Source organism: Macrosteles quadrilineatus, unplaced genomic scaffold, assembly GCF_028750875.1.
Source record: "Macrosteles quadrilineatus isolate MER2022 unplaced genomic scaffold, UCM_ALF_1.0 Scaffold_1__1_contigs__length_201487025, whole genome shotgun sequence".
NCBI lineage: Eukaryota > Metazoa > Arthropoda > Insecta > Hemiptera > Cicadellidae > Macrosteles > Macrosteles quadrilineatus.
The window spans coordinates 121,655,647-121,676,072 of NW_026542594.1; the positions used below are offsets into that span (position 1 = coordinate 121,655,647).

General features: G+C 35.7%; 1 protein-coding gene across 1 annotated transcript; it reads right to left on the reverse strand.

Moving 5' to 3' along the window:
- Positions 1-1,347: 1,347 nt before the first annotated feature.
- LOC128982941 (serine/threonine-protein phosphatase 1 regulatory subunit 10-like) lies at positions 1,348-15,066 on the reverse strand. Its single transcript, XM_054402038.1, has 2 exons — positions 14,690-15,066; positions 1,348-1,800 (listed from the first exon to the last, which is right to left on the reverse strand). Exons 1-2 carry the CDS (start codon positions 14,893-14,895, stop codon positions 1,410-1,412), a joined length of 597 nt encoding a protein of 198 aa, XP_054258013.1. The 5' UTR covers positions 14,896-15,066; the 3' UTR covers positions 1,348-1,409.
- Between the last annotated feature and the right edge of the window lie 5,360 nt (positions 15,067-20,426).

Genomic DNA, 20,426 nt, shown 5'->3' on the forward strand with positions numbered 1-20,426 from the left:
CCTCATACATCCCAGAACACGTATTTTATACCCACTCCCCAGATCCATATACCCCCACCCTAAATCGAAAACTATAGATGATGGAGGGACGGGGTTTGCGCCATTAAATTTCTCGACCCCAAAATAGGGTAAAAAACTACATCACAACCCCTCATACATCCCTGAACACGTATTTTATACCCACTCCCCAGATCCATATACCCCCACCCTAAGTCGAAAACTATAGATGATGGAGGGACGGGGTTTGCGCCATTGAATTTCTCGACCCCAAAATAGGGTAAAAAACTACATCACAACCCCTCATACATCCCAGAACACGTATTTTATACCCACTCCCCAGATCCATATACCCCCATCCTAAATCGAAAACTATAGATGATGGAGGGACGGGGTTTGCGCCATTGAATTTCTCGACCCCAAAATAGGGTAAAAAACTACATCACAACCCCTCATACATCCCAGAACATGTATTTTATACCCACTCCCCAGATCCATATACCCCAACCCTAAATCGAAAACTATAGATGATGGAGGGACGGGGTTTGCGCCATTGAATTTCTCGACCCCAAAATAGGGTAAAAAACTACATCACAACCCCTCATACATCCCAGAACACGTATTTTATACCCACTCCCCAGATCCATATACCCCCACCCTAAGTCGAAAACTATAGATGATGGAGGGACGGGGTTTGCGCCATTGAATTTCTCGACCCCAAAATAGGGTAAAAAACTACATCACAACCCCTCATACATCCCAGAACACGTATTTTATACCCACTCCCCAGATCCATATACCCCCACCCTAAATCGAAAACTATAGATGATGGAGGGACGGGGTTTGCGCCATTGAACTTCTCACCCCGAAAATAGGGGGTATCCATGGTTTTGTACTGCTTTATAGACAAAATTTCGAAAGCTATATACATTTAGCAAATGGGGGGGGGGTGTCGCCCCCTTACAGGTCAAGGAGGGCAATATAACTGTTGTAAAGGGTGTATTTGTATTTAGGAAAACATAACAAATCAATATAATAGGGAAGAAAAAATATTTTGGCTGGGGGGGGAATTCCCCCCCTTGTAAGTAGGAAGGGGGGGGGTTAGGTCGTCGGCGATGGTTCCATTGGATTTCTCACCCCAAAAATAGGGGATATTTATTATTTTTGTACTGATTTACCGACATATTCTCCAAAATTATATATATTTAGTCAAAGGGGGGGGGAGGGTCTTGCCCTTACAGTACAAGGGGGCAGTATAAGTGTTAAAATGAGTTTATTTGTATGGAGGATAATATAATAAATAAATACACATGAAAACAAATATATTTTATTCAAAGAATATCCATCTACATGGTATAGGGGGAGAAAGTAAAAGTTGTATGTACACATATTTTTATGTCCGTAGACACTACTTATTTGGTAAGAAGAACGGCTTTACTCACCCCCATGCCTCCTGGAGGAGGTCCCCCCATCATGTGATGCGGTGGAGGAGGAGGCCCTCCATAGTTGGGGCCACCGTGTCCTTGCATTGGTCCTGGACCCCCCCAGTTTGGATCCCAATTTGGAGGAGGCCCACCTCTAAACCTTGGGCCTCTGGGTCCTCCATAGTGTGGTCCGGGAGGTCCTCCACGGTAGCCTGGTGGTGGTGGCCCCCTGGGCCCATAGCCGCCTCTTCCACGGAATCTAGGGCCACCACCATGTGGTCCATGGGGGCCTTGTGGCCCACCTCTGGGGCCTTGTCCTTGACCTCTTGGGCTGAAGTCCATGTGTTGTCCTCCTCTCCCACCACCTCTTCCACCACCCCTAAATAGAATTTTAGTTTTCTAATATAAAAATAAAATAAATACCCCTTCCGCAGCAAACCTGCAGACTCAGCGAATTTTCATTTGCCTGATTTTATTTTCAATTAAATCCAGTGCTTGATTTATTAAAAATGAGGGGCCGGAACTGTAGCCTATTTAATGTGATACGAACCTATTTATGTATTTATTCATGCAAATATTTTCATCTTTCTGAAAGAGAGGTACTGGAACTCTGTTCCGTTGGTCCCCGCCCAAGTCAGGCACTGATTAAATCTATTTTAATAACATTAGGTTGTGGTTGAACAAGTAGGCCTACCTAGGTTTGCTGCTACAAGGAGTGTAATAAAGTGTATTTTTTTAGTAAAATATTAATAACTTAGTATAAAATAAATAAATTGGAAAGTTTGGTCAAAATATGCCTATTAACATGCAAACTACAACAGTTTACTTATTCTCCAATTTTTATAAATTTTTACCTCATGAATCACCCCATAAAACCTCGTTCCCATGGTCCAATCTAGCTGGTTTGTGATCTCGTTTGAATAAACATAGGTTTAAAACATGTTTGTAGTAAATTTCATCAAAGTCGGATCATTTTTATTACTCGAGTTATCATGCTTACGGACACATAACTTCTAGGTATATACAGGGTGTCCCGTAAGTAAACAGCCAAACTCCGGGATATGAAAATAAATAAATAAATAAATAAATAAGGTCTTTATTCATGAGCGAATTTCAGTTACAAAACTGTTTTACAAATTGACTCAAGTCAGGACTTAAACTAAATAAAACCTCTTATAACTACGAAACAAAATAAGATTAGTTACAAACTTTTAGGCGATTCTTAAAACTGTTGTAAGACAGTGCTTTTAGCTTGCAAGGAAGTGCATTGTACTGAGCCGGCCCGAAGTAAGAAAAACCCCTTCTAAACTACCAGCATCAAGAACAACCCTTGGTATGTCAAGCAACAAGTCCTGTCTAGTTCTGCGCTCTCTCATGGCCGACCTCGCTTTCAGTTTTTCCTTCAAGTACTGTGATGCCTGAGTGACCAGTGTTTTGTGGACGATACATGCAACCTGCTTATCACAGCTCTCTCGGACGGACATTGTATTTGAGATCCTACGGTGACTTGTTATATGATCATATTTTTTAAGTTTGTATACGAACCTTAGGGAGCAATTCTGTAGCCTGTGAAGTATTGTGATCTGTTCCTGTGTTAAGCTGTATCCAAAAACAGGTAGGCAGTAATTTAAAGTAGGGAAAATCAGGGATTTGACCAACCTCAACTTGATGTTTGCAGGGAGCAATGTTCTAAACCTATTAAGCACTTTTAATTTTCCAACAACACGTTTGCTTATCTGTTTTACATGGCTAGAGAAAGTCAGCTGTGAGTCAATTGTCACACCAAGAATCTTAATGCTTTTGGAAGTTGAAAGCTCTGAGTTATTAACTGTAACTTTGATGCTATTTTTTTCCAGCTGCTCATAGATTGCTGTATTGGCAAAGTGTATAGCGGAACATTTTTCAGGGTTTAGCTTTAATCCATGATCCTTAGACCATTCACAAACCTTTGAAAGGTCACTACTCATATGCTGTAATGCCTCCCCAACCAAAGTAGGCTGGTATGATAAGAAGATTTGACAGTCATCAGCAATACATAATCCCGAAATCCAACACTGATTCAATACCTACTATATACAGATTGATTAAGATAGGAGCAAGACAACTTCCATGGGGAACACCGACTGTCTTTGCCACTGACGATGAGAGCTGATTGCACACCTTTGTAATCTGTGATCTCCCACTCAAATATGTGGTCATCCACTCTAGAGCCTTACAATCAAATCTAAAATATTTTAACTTTGAAATCAACAAGCTATGGTTTACAGAATCAAACGCCTGTGTATAATCTAACGACGACAATACGCTGCACAGCTTATTATTTTTGGCTTTGTAAATTTCATCAATCATGTTAAGCAAAGCTGTGCATGTACTGTGTCCCCTTCTAAAACCAGATTGGTTAACATCTAAAATCTACTCTGCATCAATGAAATGCGTTATCTGGTCCACAACAACCTTCTCTAGGAGTTTTGACAACGAAGGCAACAATGATACTGGTCTAAAGTGTTAAACCATGGATGCATTGTTCGTCTTAGGAAGGGGGATTACCAGGCTATGTTTCCAACATTCTGGGAAACTACCCGTTCTTAATGACATGTTTATTAGGCGTGTTATTACAGGGAGGCAGTAAGGGCTTAGTGACTTCTTAATCAAATGAATGTTGATTCCGTCTATTCCAGCAGATGCTGAAGTTATGCTATTCATGGCCATTTTTACTTGGCCTTCACTTACTTCAGAGAAACTAAAAATCCCAGAAACGTGATTAGCATTGCTAGATTTGTAATAGTTTAGAACATCAGGGTTAATATTATTACCAGTTCCCATGGTGGCAAAAAAACTATTCATATCATCATATGGTTCTATGGGTCAAAATAAAGAGAAATTCAAGAATAAATTGTTTTCCAAAATCAATAACTAGATATCCACCATCTTTTAATTTTTACATAAACATTTTTATTTTTGAATATTTTCAACCGATCTTTATCAAACTTGGTATGTAGGTTAAGGTAGAAAAGACCAGTGTTAAAAAAATCTCGATTCAACTTAAAATTTCAAAATGGCAGCCATTTTAATTTTTTAAACTTAAATTAGGCCTACTCAAAAACGGCTAATTTTATGAAAAAATGTCAACAACACTTTTATTTAGCATTTTTAATTCCCTATCAAAGTTCAAAAAGATTGAATTAGAAATAGCTGAAATATTACGAATTTTAGTTGTAAAATGGGGTAGAATAAGGCTGAAGAAGCTAGTCAGGTTTGCCCCATTTTACAACTAAAAATCATAATATTTCAGCTAGTTCTTATTCAATCTTATTAAAGTTAAACTTGGCAATCCAACACATTAATTTATTTTATTCTTACACATTTCTTACGTTGTGAATAAATAGAACAAATGTTAAAAAGAAGTAGGCCTATTTGTTATATTAGGCCTAGTTCCTATTAGTATACGAGTACAGCGTATGTAAGGGTGTGATTTATTTCTTGGTACTAAATTAAATCTTTCTTTAAGTATAAGTAAAACTTCATCATGAGCATACTCTCTAAAATACTATCATATGATGGATTAACTAAAGACAGATAAAAGTCTGATTCAAGCAGCTCACTTTACAGATGATTGCAATACATTTAACTTTAACTACTTAAAATAAAGAGAAATTCAAGAATAAATTGTTTTCCAAAATCAATAACTAGATATCCACCATCTTTTAATTTTTACATAAACATTTTTATTTTTGAATATTTTCAACCGATCTTTATCAAACTTGGTATGTAGGTTAAGGTAGAAAAGACCAGTGTTAAAAAAATCTCATCATGAGCATACTCTCTAAAATACTATCATATGATGGATTAACTAAAGACAGATAAAAGTCTGATTCAAGCATAATAATATTTCAGCTAGTTCTTATTCAATCTTATTAAAGTTAAACTTGGCAATCCAACACATTAATTTATTTTATTCTTACACATTTCTTACGTTGTGAATAAATAGAACAAATGTTAAAAAGAAGTAGGCCTATTTGTTATATTAGGCCTAGTTCCTATTAGTATACGAGTACAGCGTATGTAAGGGTGTGATTTATTTCTTGGTACTAAATTAAAATTACTAAATTTAACTAGGTAGTGTACCTGTTGCTCGAATTCGAGCATTGCGAAGTATTACAGACGTTATTTTAAAATGAATAATAGGCTGGACAAAATTTTCGATGACTAAAGATTATGGAAATACTCACGGTGTACATAACAGTTCGATATAACCTACATTTCTTGTAAATATACATTTTCAAAAGCTGGTCTTGGTTTTTAGTGTTTTCTACAAATGTTTCCCACTCATAGCCGCCGCATTAGGTTGTCCACAATAATGGTTATAAATTCTTTTTAAAAAATCATTATTTCTATTTCTTCTACTTTGGTGAGAGTTATATATATGGCTTTCCAATGTTTACATAGTTTGCAAATCGGCTCTTTCAATGATTGCTCAAGAAATGCAGCACAGTGTTAATTCAGTTTTATTTCAGTGAATTTCCCTATAGAGAAGTAGCTATTACCGTAGGTCTCATGGTAAGACCAAGGCCCGGGACCAATTTACTTTATCATTTTGATGTCTCCAGAGGCCAAAAACACCATTCGTTACATATTTTTATCCGCTTATAATCAACTCTTATGTGGACAATATATATAGGCCTACCTACATTCAAAAGATCATAAGTTGGAGTTTTATGGAATCAGAAACAGTGCTCTAAATCTTTTGTGGTCTTATTTAGCAAATCGTAGACAGGCGGTATACGCTGATGGTGAATGGTCCTCCATCGCCCTCAGCAACTGTGGGGTAGGCCTACCTCAAGGCTCCGTCTTGGGTCCCCTTCTGTTTTTAATTGCTATAAATGATCTGCCTATGAATCTTAGTTGCAATTCCTATCTCTATGCGGACGATACCACCTTGCTATCTTGTCACAGTGACCTTTTGCATCTTAAGTCAATTGTCAGAAACACAGTCAATACTGCTACCGAGTGGTTTTCAGCCAATAGTTTTCTTTTGAATAAAGACAAAACACAATCAGTCATAATTTGCCTAAGACCTCTACATGATATAGGCCCACTTGAAGCTGAACTGTCCAATATGGTAAAGTTTCTGGGTATCCACATTGACAAACAACTGACTTGGTCTGATCATATAACGCAACTCTGTACTAGGTTAAGTAGAATGATCTGCATTTTTCGTAAGCTTAATGATTTAGTTCCTATTAGTTATTTAAGATCAGTTTACTTTGCTTTATTTCAGTCTGCCTAGAACTATGGTATCATTTTTTGGGGTAATAGTTCTCATGTCTCCGATGTCTTAATATTACAAAAAAAGGTCCTGCGCATAATGGCTACAGGGTTGATCCTGAGGAACATTGTCGCCCCATTTTTATTGAATTTAATATTTTAACCGTTATTAATTTATATATATTTAATATCATGTTAACTAGTTTTAAGGAAATGGACTCACATGCCATAAGGAGTGATTTTCATGATTTTCAAACTAGAAACAGACATCAATTTGATATACCCCATGTTAGATTGAGCAAAACAAAGAAAAGTCATAAAATTCTGGGCCTAAAATGTCTGAATAAATTGCCCAACAAATTGCTATCACTTCCTTACAAAGCTTTTAAAGCAAAAATTCATATGTGGCTAGTAAAGAACCCGTTCTACAAACTTAACGATTTTTTAGAACTTCCTAAACCATTACATATTGAGTTATGATTGTACTTATTTCTCTTATAGTTATCCTCATCTGCATGCATTTTATATTATCTTTGTATCTTTTGATTTGACCTTGTACTCTACATTTATTGTACTCTTCCTTGACAAATGTTTGCCAACATAATACCTTCATTGACCATTCCACATACATTTGTAATGTCTATTGGAAAATAAAGCTTTGATTTGATCACATTTCGAACTTTCATTTTATTATAAACAAACCCTGTAGCAGGTATAAAACAATTTCACGACGATTAGAAATCAAATGAATATTTGACGCGGCACGACCTTTGCAGCTGACACTTGGGAACTGTCAAAACACGACTTGTTTGGCAATACCCTGCTCGGGTAATTTTCGTCTTGGGATGTTGCGGGTGGTACCACTAGATAGCCATTGATTTTATCTTCATTGTGGTATTGATATTTAGAACGAAATATTGATTACACAACAGGTACGATTTTATCAAAACAGCTGTTTTCGAAATTTATAACAAATGGCCAACCAGCGAAATAAGCTAGTACGGAAAATATGAATTACATACAGTGTAAGTTATTATTACTAGTCATATAATAGGCCTATGTCATTTTGAAGAGGAAGAAATGTAGCTTGTGATAGTGGCAGCACTGCGCTCACTATGTTAATTCACCAGCCGCTTGTGAGCTACTTGGGGGTTCACATTGGCTAGTTGCCACAAGCAAGGTGGTCACGTGACTGCCAGCGGAGGGTAGGCAGGCAGCACTAAAAAGTTTAAAAACTAAACATGTTCGACTTTTGATTTCGGCTAGTAAACTGGAATGCTCCCTAGTAGCTGGTAAATGCTCGATGGCATTTAACAGCCGCTAGTTCTGGGTCAGACTAGATTGCCAGCAAGCAATCTAGTCACTAGGCTGCTTGCTGGCAATATTACCAGCGGATGGTTAGTAGCGGCTGCTAATCCCCTAGTGTGACCGTGGCTTAAGTACGACTAGCTCACCGGGGCGGCTGCCGCGAGGCTTGGGTTCCGTCATCCCGTCGATGACTGTCAAACGATGTTTTGTATTCTTTTGTGTATTAAATGTCGTTTGTAGGTTTTTATTTAATCAATATAATAATTGAAATAATTCATAATAAGTCAGACATATTTTAGGCCCGCATTTTTTTCGTCTGTCCTTGATTTTTTTTTTTATTCCAAAACTTTTTATTTATTTTTAGCGAGGGTAAGGCCTCTCCGGGCTAACCACAAACTTTGCCCTGGAGCGGACACTCCACTCGCTTCAACTCCACCCTAAATGACGGCACTGACTGCACGAATTTTCATTTGCCTTTGAATTGGATTTCAAGTCAAATGTTTTTTAACGTTTTTATTAGCTTGCTTTCTTGACTGGTACAAATTTTGCAATCAATTTTATACTAACTTCCCAATGAGCTAGAGACTTGAAACTTGAAACATAGCTCTCAAATGGATGACAATGCAATATTATATCATTTAATTGTCATATTTCCCTTGGCTACGCCTCATGGGCTTGTTTATTATCTCGCTTTCTTGTCCCGTACAAATTTTGCAATCAATTTTATACTAACTTACCGGTACTTGAATCTTGAAACATAGCTCACAAATGGATGACAATGCAATAATTACAGTATATCATTTAATTTTCATATATTTCCCTTGGGCTACGCCCCATAGGCTTCCAAATTTTCCTTGTTTAGCTTAAACATGTTGAAAGAATGTTAATAGGTAGCCTAGGCCTATATCAATTAATTTAAGTCAGCTGTAAATACTTAAATTTGACAGTTCGAAGAGCAGAAGTTAAAGAGGTACAGGTTCTGCTCCTGAGATACCTATTCTAAAAATATAAAACAAGCATTTCAAAGTAGCCTAAAGATAAAACATCTGATTACAGATAGGTTTTGGTTATGTAGGCTATTAACAGGTCATGTAAAATACTGTAGATTTAACATACATATTAAAGACTAAAAAGTAGAAAATAATTTATAAATATGTTGAGAGAATTAATACTTGTAAGATTTAAAACGAAAAACGTGGGGCGCATGCAATACATCATAATAGCCTAGTTCAATAGGTGAAGTTAATTGTAAATTAGCATGCGCCCCACGTTTTTCGTTTAAAATCTTACAAGTAGGCTCTTAATTCTCTCAACATATTTATAAATTATTTTCTACTTTTTAGTGCGTTTAAAAACGTGGCATTTTTAAAAGGAATTTTTATTTAAAAATTAGGCTATCTTAAGATATAAACAATTTCAAAAGCATTAGGTTTAACAAGTAGGTAGCTACTTAGGTTTGCCGTTCAAGGAGGATAATAAAACTGTACTACATTAGGCCTACCTATGTTTTTTAGTAAAAGTATCAGAAGACCGAGCTCTGCTGTGTCGGAAAGTCGCGTTCGGACATTATGTAGGATGGGGTGATTCATGGTGAAAGATTTAAGTAAACTTATATTAAGTTATTAATATAAGTTTTGTAATCGTTGGACGAAGAGAAACTTTTGTTTCATTGTAGGCTAGGCTACAGTAGTTGCTGGTTCACTAGGCCTATCAGCAAACCAAACAAGACGTGGTGCTCTCCGTGCGGTATGATTTTGGTTATTTTTGAGACAGCAGTACATTATATTTATTTATTCATATCAACGGTCAAAGAAATAAAAAATATGACAAACGTAGGTATAAGTTGGGGAAGGTGTTGTACCATGGACCTATTTTAGCCTAACTTACCTTTTTGTTTTTTTTTTTATTTTGATATGACACTTTAAAACACAATATTATGTTAGTAAAAAGTAATCATTGTTCTTTAACACAATACATATATTTTATTTACCCCTTTATTTTCACCCAAAACAAATATTTTCAATTATTAAAAAAATATTAACATTAGGTGCAAGGTACAATACCTCCACCGGTATGTTGTACCTCTGACTGGTTGTACCTTGGACCACTGATTTTAAAGTAGAGGAAATAAATGTAGAAACACATTTAAATGTTATAAAATTAATAATTACCTAGTTTTTATTTGATAAAATATAAAAAAACCTACCCTTACAATAGGTTAACCATATTTTGTAAGAAATTCGCTCAAGTTCACTTATAGCCTAGTTAAGGCCTACGTCAAATATTCGTCTATCTGTCTTGGGGGCTCTGTCCTGTTCGTTTAGGCTATAGCAGATTAAATTACAAATGCCCATAATAAACATTTTTGACAGAATTATATTAAAGTCTGCTTTTAGTAGCCTAAGCTACTATGGTCCATAGTACAACCTATGAACTAGGTCTAAGGTACAACACCTGACCATATGAAACTGTAGCTGAGTTGTTGGTTTATAGCATTGTGTTGTGTTCGTGGGTTGAGTTGGACTTAGGAAGTGGACTGCTCAAACAAATCAAGCTGAGATAAACAATCATTAAATCTAACATAACTTAATAAAAGAAAATTAAAGTTGCATATAGGTAGGCCTACTTACTTTTACCTTATAAAAACTAGTTAGTTTTCCTGTCAACAGGACACATAGGCTACAATTCCAACTTGAATACATCAGACCTCTGGTAGCAAAAGCGGTATTTATTCCGTACAGGTGCCTCCAAACGAATTTTTAATTTTGATATCTTACTTTATAGTTTTTTACCTCCTGAATCCAAATATACCATTAACTTTCACCGCTGATGAATATTTCTCAAGATATCGCCGTAAAAACATACCTAACATTACAATAAACAAGATAGGATGGATGACATTTACAAGTGGAATGAACTGTAGGTTAAGCCTTAAGCCTACTTACAGCTGATTGTTTTCAACCACACGACAAGAACAACTGGAAGTAACAACTTTTGAACTTCATTAACTCACTCTGATTCTGTCACCGGCAATATGCCTATTGACAACATTTTACTTCACTACAAATAAAATACAAAACAAAATACTCATTCGTACCTACTCATACGTGTTGCGTAGTGCTAGCTAAGTGTTTAGGTCTGCTACGCCGTCGCCATCACAAGTTCAGATTAGTTAAGTGAAGAGAGTAACATGGTTGATGAGAAGAATAACATCGTTGACTAAAGATAATAACATCGTTGTAGACACGGCCGCCTTTAACCACGGCCGCAGGCGGCCGTGCTTTAACTTTGTACTTAGAAACATATCAAGTGAATCGGAGATATAGATGGAATAATGGACTAATTACTCGTAGTTCTTATTTAGGCATGTCAGGGTGGTAGGTCGTGCTTTATGTGAATTGGTGACTGCATTAAGTGTTTTGAAGTTAGGTTAGATTAGGAAGGTAAAGCTTAGGTTATAATGTATCGAGTTGTTAGTTTATGTCGCCTGCAGACTGTTTTTGTAAAATTAAAATCCTGAGAAAAACACTTCAAATTACTATTTCAAAAATGCTTGCATTTTTGAAATAGTAATTTGAAGTGTTTTTCTCAGGATTTTAACCCTTTGAGTGCCAACATCCGGGGAACCGGACGTTTTTAAAACGAGCCAAAAGTGCCGACGTCCGGCCGACCGGACGTTTTTAGAACGAGCCAAAAGTGCCAACGTCCGGCTGACCGGACGTTTCGTAATGATCGAACAGTTGTCATAACAACCGAATGGATACTCGGATTCTTTTAACCCATATATTAACATTGAGTCGAAAGTTACTAGATGCGATACATCGATTTTCGTTGGTCGAAATATCGAAAATTCGATTTTTACGACATTTTAACCTAAAAATCGCCAGATTGCGCTCGGCATTTTTAGCGCGACCTTCGGGAAAAATCATCGGCATTTTTTTAGCGTTACTTTTATTTCTCGCCTGGCACTCTAAGGGTTAATTTTACAAAAACAGTCTGCAGGCGACATAAACTAACAACTCGATACATTATAACCTAAACTTTACCTTCCTAATCTAACCTAACTTCAAAACACTTAATGCAGTCACCAATTCACATATAGCACAACCTATCACCTGACATGCCTTTTCTGACATCAAAAGGAGTTTGCTTACACATTCTAGAGGTTTGGTTAGGTTAGGTTATGTTAGAATAGCACCATTTTAGTATGTTATTTCTAAACGGCAAAATATAAATCAATAAATAAATAAGGATAAAATACTGGTAACAATAATACATTTTTAACTTATTGGTCTTAGAAAGTGAAAGTGGTGGTGAAAGTGAAGTTAATCAGGTGATTTTCATATTGCAGAATCAGAGTTAGCTAATAAAAGTTGTCACTTCCATTTGCTTGAAAATGATTGAAAACAATCAGCTGGTTGGTTTACTTAACCCATAGTACATTCCACTTGTAAATGTCATCCATCCTACCTTGTTTATTGTAATGTTAAGTATGTTTTTACGGCGATATCTTGAGAAATATTAATCAGCGGTGAAAATTAATGGTATATTTGGATTCAGGAGGTAAAAAACTATAAAGTAAGATATCAAAATTAAAAATTCGTTTGGAGGCACCTGTACGGAATAATTACCGCAAAAGCATTAACTAATGGTACAAGTTCTCACTTTACTTAAACAGATAAGTAGTGCTAAAATGAGTATAGGTCCAAGGTACAACACTTCTTTCCCTTTTAAAAAAAAGGAACAGTTTGAAAATCATTTTAAAAGCCAACTTGAAGTAAATCCTACTAATATTATACTTAGCCTAAATGAGAAAGTTTGGATGGATGTATGGATGTTTGTGACAAGTAACGCAAAAAATACTGGTCGGATTGAAATTTTGTGTGATGATAGTTCACATTCCCGATTCACATAAAGACGCATTATCTCAAAAATCCTTTCAGGCCTCCACAAACCCCGTGACATCACTGCCGGACATTTTATCCTCTGTGTAAAATAAAATTATAATTGCCTCCAATTCTAACAAAAGATATGTAGGCTACTGTTAAGAAGAAATGGCATTCTGAGCAAACTCTTTGTCAAAAAGTTAGTGACACCGATGGGATCCAATCCAAGTTTTCCTATTAAATTATCCAAGTTTTTTTTTTAGAATTAGTTCTTTATTAATAGCTTTTGGAAGATCATTAGCCAATGTAAATAAGAAAACTAGGCCTAGATATAGGCCTACCAAACATGGTTTATAGAATACGTCTTCTATTAAATATCAAAAAGTTCTTGAGATAAAAGTCGCACCTCTTGAAAAATCAGCCGAGTAGGCCGGGTACAGTTTCTTAACTGGGCTATGCTAATATCGATTGAAACTATCAATTCGAGGCTGCACTTTACTTGACGTCCTACACTCATTCGAATGAAAATATCGATCGATATATCGATTAATCGATTGCTTCATTCGATATATCGTTTGGTTAGTTAGGTAAGGTTAACCTAACTTAAGGGGACTGTGACCATAAAAATTATCAACAATTGACATTTTTATTTTTTGGTCTTTTATTATTAATTAAAATATTCTGATTACAACGGTATAATTATTTTTTTCCTAGCTTGACTGGAAGTTAGTAAAAAAAATAAAAGAAAATGTTTTTACCCGGTCTCATAGCAACAAAACATTGTTTAGTTATCTTGCACATGGGCCTACGTTTTCTGCGATTCCCGTAAGTTAGCTTTTTATAACTTTGATGTCACTTTTCTCAGCTATCTGTAGGACTAGAGTATCCAAATTTTTACCACATATTTAATACTTAATATACTAGTTCCTCCCAGAAGGATTTTGATTTATCACACCCACGAGTCGTAAAAAAAAATTTTTGTACTAAATTTCTAGGAAAAAAATTGTAATTTTTTGAAAATTTAAAAAAAAACACTTGGTGTAAATATATTTTTTAAATCTTCTAGGAGGAACTAGATAAACATATGGCCTTTAAAATAAAAATAAAATAAGGCTCTACCTGTCATAGTTCTCTAGATATGTAGCATATAGATAACATTATATAAGATAGGCAGTCACAGTCCCCTTAACTAACTAAACGATATATCGAATGAAACAATCGAATGAAAATATCGAATCGAAAAAACAATCGAATGAGTGTAGGACGTCAAGTAAAGTGCAGCCCAATTCGATTAGTAGGCCTAAACCTTCATGTGAATTTTTCACCATCAGCAACTTTGGTTGGTTAGGTTAGGTTAGGTTATGATAGTTTAATTTTATAATAGATATATTTAAAAAGGCCTACTCTATCCACTACACCACGAACACCGACGGCATTCCACCGTATCGTTGTGTTAATGGTGTTCTGGGCACCCACATCCTGGTGGTAAACGTTTGGTTACCAGACGCGTAGGCCTATCCTTTGCGTAAAAAATCCAGCCCAGTTAAGAAACTGTACGGTATTAAATTAGGAAAGGCCCTAAGTTACCTTAATTGATTATAGACCTAGGCCTGGGCCTAGTTCAAAATATCGATGTTTAATCTAACTTAGGCCTATAGCCTATTTCCAATCGATGAGTAGTTTTAATGGATATTTGGCTAGTATAGCCCAGTTAAGAAACTATACTCAGCCTAGGCCTACCCACTAGGTCCTAGGCTAGAAAATTATCAATAAGCCTATTCTGACAGCACTTGATGAAAAATGACTAACCTATACATTCCACCACCTCTGCCTCTTTTATTTGGAGGAGGACGATAGTCGTCAAAATAATCTTCATCCTCGTCGTCTCTGTAATCGTCGCCCATTGGATCATCCTGGTTGTCATATTCATCTTCATTGTCCGAGGAAGGTTCAATTCCCGATTCTTCTATTCCATGAGGTCCACCCATATTTGATCTAGATGTGTCCTGTTTCATTAACCTTCGCAAAGAACTCACAGTAATTAAACTCAATGCAGGAATTTCTGGAAATATCGTTACTACAAATCTTCAATCTTCTATTTTTAACAATTAATTATAGAATAAGAACGACTAGGCCTAGATAAGCTATTCCGCCGCCCGCACGTAACGTAAACCAGACCGAAACCAGGAAACCTCAAAGCAGTGTACCCAGATTGGCCGTAGTCAAATATCGTACACGCGGTCCTAAATTATCGTATTTCACGAAAAATTATCGTACAATTTTAAATAACAATCGTAACTGGCTTGAGTATTGAAATACCTAATAGACTTATATATTTTTTTATTATAAATCTCAAAATCGCCATAAAACCATATTATTTTTAGTTTTGCACGTTGTAATCATAGTAGGTAACTGATATTATGTGAATATTTCTCAACCTCAACACAAACACTACACCAGTATTTTCCTTCCACCATGCACTCACGGGCCACGGCCACCTTTAACTACAGGCCGCGGCCTGGTAGAATTGGCATCTCCACAAGTGGCGTGGGGTGTCATAGCTTATAATGTCATAGCTTATAATCGTGAATTTGTTCCATAGCTTATAATGTTGAAAATGTGGCATAGCTTATAATCAGTTATAAGCTATGCCACACTTTCACGAAAAATTATAAGCTATGCCACAATTTCTCTAAAACGTTATAAGGTATGAAACATTTTTAGTGTCACAACTTATAATGGTCAAATAGTGGCACAGCTTATAATTCCGAATCTGTTCTATAGCTTATAATCCTGATTTTGAGTCATACCTTATAATTCTGATTTTGGGGCATAGCTTATAATTGAGGAGAATGTTGCATTGTGGGAATGGCATCAGCTGCTCGCTTCAGTCAGGTCTACCATATATACAGCTCCAACCTAAAGGTGAGTGAGCGTAGCGAACGAGCTCCAACCTAAAGGTGAGTGAGCGTAGCGAACAAACTTCAACCAGGACCTGATTGAGCCATGCGAACGAGATAATCTTGAAAATTAAGAAGTTGGTAGGTGTATGGCTCTGGGGAGTAAACCTATACTGTTTATACAGCTGTAGGTACAAACTGGAGAAAATCCCTGAAAGGGATCAAAAGTTTGAAAAAATTTCCCCGAATAGGGATAAATCTCGCTTAAAAAATCCCACTCCCCAGAGCCATACACCTACCGATAAAGGAGAGGAACAATTATTATTAATAAATTGTAAACATCAAAAAATTCCAAAACTATATTGTGGTGTTGAAATCCAGTAAGTTTTAATCCAATCCTGTTCCTAGGCCTTGTTATTCAAAGTAACAAAATGCAGTATGCTATTATTTGCTTGAGTGTTATTAATTAGGTTAAGTTAGTAGTTGGTACAGTTGCCTAGCTTAAGTTAGCTGTGACTTAAGTTACAGATTTCCTGTGACAGGCATAAACAATTAACTTAATAAAAATATCAGTAAATGTATTCAACGGCTGCACTTAAGTTTACGTCCTACACTCATTCGAATGAATATATCGAATGATTATCAAGTATTCGAGTAGGCCTATATACGATATAAGTAGGCTATCAAGTTTGGTTATTAATGAAATAGCCTAATTGAAATATCGAATAATCTAACTGATATTTTTGATTACAATGAGTGTAGGACGTAAACTAAAGTGCAGCCTATTCAACTAATGACTTGGGCCTACATTCATAAACAAGGTGTAGGTGTATTAACTTAAGATAGGAATTGTCTGTTTTTGAAGCAGCGTGCTTAGAAATATAGGCTAACTAACTTAGGTAAGTTACTGTTAACCCTAGATCTGGCGGTCATTTTATTCACCAGTGGCGGGTATGTTTTGGCGCTTTTGTAGTGGTATCATATATTTTGCCACAGAACATTTATTTGTGAATATAAGTACACACATATATATATATTACCTATTTCAGTGATGAATTTAGAATATAAAAATATTCTTTTCCTAGCAATGCGTTTAGGCGTAGTAGCAAAAGGTTTGCAAATTTTTGGATTATGCAAATTAGAAATTCCAAAAGCAACCCACAAGAAAACCACAAAATAATTTTTTACACATTTTATCTAAATGTAAAGTTTGTGTGAAATATGATTCCCTACGTAGAAATACCTATCAATGTTTTTTAAATACTCATAAAAATAAAATTATAGAAAAATAAATTCTTCATACATATTTTCTTTTTTGAAAAACTACCAAATTTCTTTTTGTCACGTAGGAAATAATAGAATGCATAAAAAAAAATGAAATGATACTGTACAATAGGTAATAAAAAGATCTTTCTGAAAATATATAGTTATATTTAGTTGAATTCTAAAATGTCGGAGAAATTTACGTCGGAATGTAAAGTTTTGAAGATTTTTTTACAAAAACATAATATTTATGACATTTTTAAAAACAAATAAAATTTGTACAATCAACCTTATAGATTCACAGGGAATTGTAGGGAATTTATTGTAGTTTCAGAATATGTACTAATATTGTATACAATTTAATTGACAATCACCAAAAACAGCTGTTTTTGCAGTCAGGTGACCAAAACTTTCCACCGCCAAAATCTATTTTGAACTCTCTAGTTTTTCAAACTACCGTTTCTCGCTACATAATACTCACTCAATAATGTTTTATGCATGAAAATGAATCCTCAGAATCTCATCTTTCTAATGGTATAAGATTTATTGCGTTTTAAAACTGTTTTCATATTTTAATAATAGAAAAACCCGACCCGTGTCATCTTGGTCTATAATCGACCAGCGCCACTGAGAACTCAAGTTTTAGTGGTCAAAAATCGACCAGCGCCAGATAGAGGGCTAAGACATAAGACATTTATTGATCTTTAGGCAAAATTACATGCAATCGATCTTGTCATGGATGCTTGAAATGCACAAGACAGTCATAAGTACAATAGTAAAACATGCTGAATAAAGCATACATAAAAATAAGTGTTCATTCTACAAAATTAAATGAGAGTGGCTATTTTGGAAAAAAACTAAAAACATCATGCAAAATTGATGGAGCTGAAGTCTGCTTCAAAATATTCTTTAAGGCTGTAGAAGGGCCTTACTATCAACCATGCATATATCACATTCTTAAAACTACCTAAGCTAACATGCTGAGCTGAAAAAGGCAAGCAATTGAAAAGGTCAATACCTGTAGCTTCGAGGCCTAACTTAGTATGTAGCCTATATAAAAAATGGGTAGCCTAGGCCTATGGATGCTTGGATTTACTGATAGTAAGCATAGGCTATGTTCGAAATGGGTACACTTCCATATCTGTTGGCACAAACAACCGAATGAGTAATAATGATACCAAACGATATATCGAATAATCGATACCGTATATCGATCGATATTTTCATTCGGTTGTTTGTGCCAACAGATAACTTATGGAAGTGTAACCTTAGAAATGGTAAGCGTGATAATACTGAGCCAAAAGATTTAACTTGGGTAGGCCTACAGTTTCTTAACACGTTCGCGGCGGCACGTCAAATGGCGGGCGTATCCCCAATGCGGCGCGGCCCTCAGCGTCGAACAAACCCGATTGCCGCGTGTGATTGGCTTTCCAATTTCGGTCTGACGTATAGCAAATAACGTGCGAGGATGTCCTGTTTTACAACAAGAGTCGACGTAGTATGCTAAACACCCACAGATAGCAGCACTGCTTGGAACGTAGCTGGTCCAATTGGAATTGTATTGCAAATGGAGGGAAAAAGACGGGACAAAAAATACATTTTTGAGATTGTCAGACGGGGATTTTACGGGAAAATTTACTACCAACCTACACCACAAAAAATACAGTATACTATTAAGCAGTGCTGTGTGAGGTTTCAAGTTTCTAGCTCTAATCCTGGCTTAAACATAAATCATTTCGTACTGCATTGCAGCTTGGGAGCGATCACACCCACCAGGATGGCATTAGGGTTCCGTATGGGAGCGATCGCTCCCATGCCGCCGCGAATGTGTTAACTGGGCTACGCTAACTTAAGTTAATATTTTTTATTGAACTATCAAATTAAAAATATTGATTAATAATTGATATTTTAAAATACCGTATATCTAAGTTTATTATAAAATTAAACTATTATAACCTAACCTAACCAACCAAACTTGCTGATGGTGAAAAAATCGCATGTATGTTTACTAATCGAATCGTTAGTTTCAATAAAATTATCGTAGCCCAGTTAAGAAACTGTACCCTTTAACTTATTCTACCATTAATACTGTTAATACCTTAAAACACAAAATTTATCAATTATTCTCTAGACCTTTCTAAAGAAATTAAAAAGAAATAATATGTCATCTATGTATCGTGTTGTGTATAGCGGAGTCGTGGATTAGTTGTCCGCTTGACTGTGTGTGTGTGTGTGTAAGTGTTAGTATAAAAAACTCAAGCTAACCGTTGCACCTATAGTGTTAAAAAATTGCACAAATCTTAATTATGACACTAATGGAAAGACACCATAAAATTTAGACGATTCCGTTCAGTAGTAATTATAAAACCCTAAAAATACATTTTTAAATTTGTCCCATAAGAATAACATTAGAAGCTACCTTCTTCTACTTTTTATTTGTTTATGTTTTGTGACCAACAAAAAGCTTAATTTATATTTTACTCTATATAAATATATAGGCTATATTTATTATAAATCAAACTTGATAGCTTTATTTTATAGTACTAAGCAAATATGCCCTACCTTGAGTCATTGTTTCTATAGGCCTATTCTGTTTTTACTTTTAACAAGAAGTAGGCTTGAATGATGTACACTGCCTATTTTTGTTCCAGGTAAATTTTCTTGTAAAGCTTGGAGCATTGCAAATGTTTGGTGTTAATGTATTCGAGAGTACTTCACATGTAAACAATATTGATGAAGTTGTCTGCTTATTTGGGGCCAAATAAGGAGAGAAATTTTCTTGGAAAAGAATCAAAAGCAATAAAGGTAAGTAAGTTTGGCTAAGCTATCAATGTGACTAAGAAGCATTTTCAGTTCTTGTTTAACATTAACTTATGATGTGCTGTGGCGGTTAAGTTTTTATATTTGGAAAAAAAGACACTTTAATCAACTTACAGCACTGTTCAAGTTTCAGAGTGTTACCTATGGTGACAGAATAATACAAGGCATGTTATTTAAGAAAGTACTGTTTTTAAATTTCTCCGTTTCAGTGCTGCGATTGGCATTCAACTAAAAAGGTTGGTTCTATGATATGCAAAGGCATTAAAAGTTGATTAAGTTGATTAAAGTTGCATTAAGTTGGTGAGTCGGTGGCTCAGTCGGTAGCGTCGCGGACTTCGGGCCCAAGGCAGTAGTGTCGTGGGTTCGGATCCTGGTCACTGCCACTAACTTTTATCAGTACAGTTCACCTTTGTACTGTACCGGCTCACCCCTTGCTTTGCTGGATACGTTCCACGCACAGATCTGTAGTCTTTGTGGACAGGCAAATGCAAGGTTAAAAGAGGCCGCCAACCTCTTTAAAAAAAAAAAAAAAAAGTTATAACATTTACCAACAGGATGCAGCA

Coding starts and splice junctions, on each gene's coding strand:
- LOC128982941 (XM_054402038.1), bottom strand. CDS start 14,895: ATGAAACAGGACACATCTAGATCAAATATGGGTGGACCTCATGGAATA. Junction 1,801..14,689: donor AGAGGTGGTGGAATGTATAG/GTTAGTCATTTT, acceptor AATTCTATTTAG/GGGTGGTGGAAGAGGTGGTG.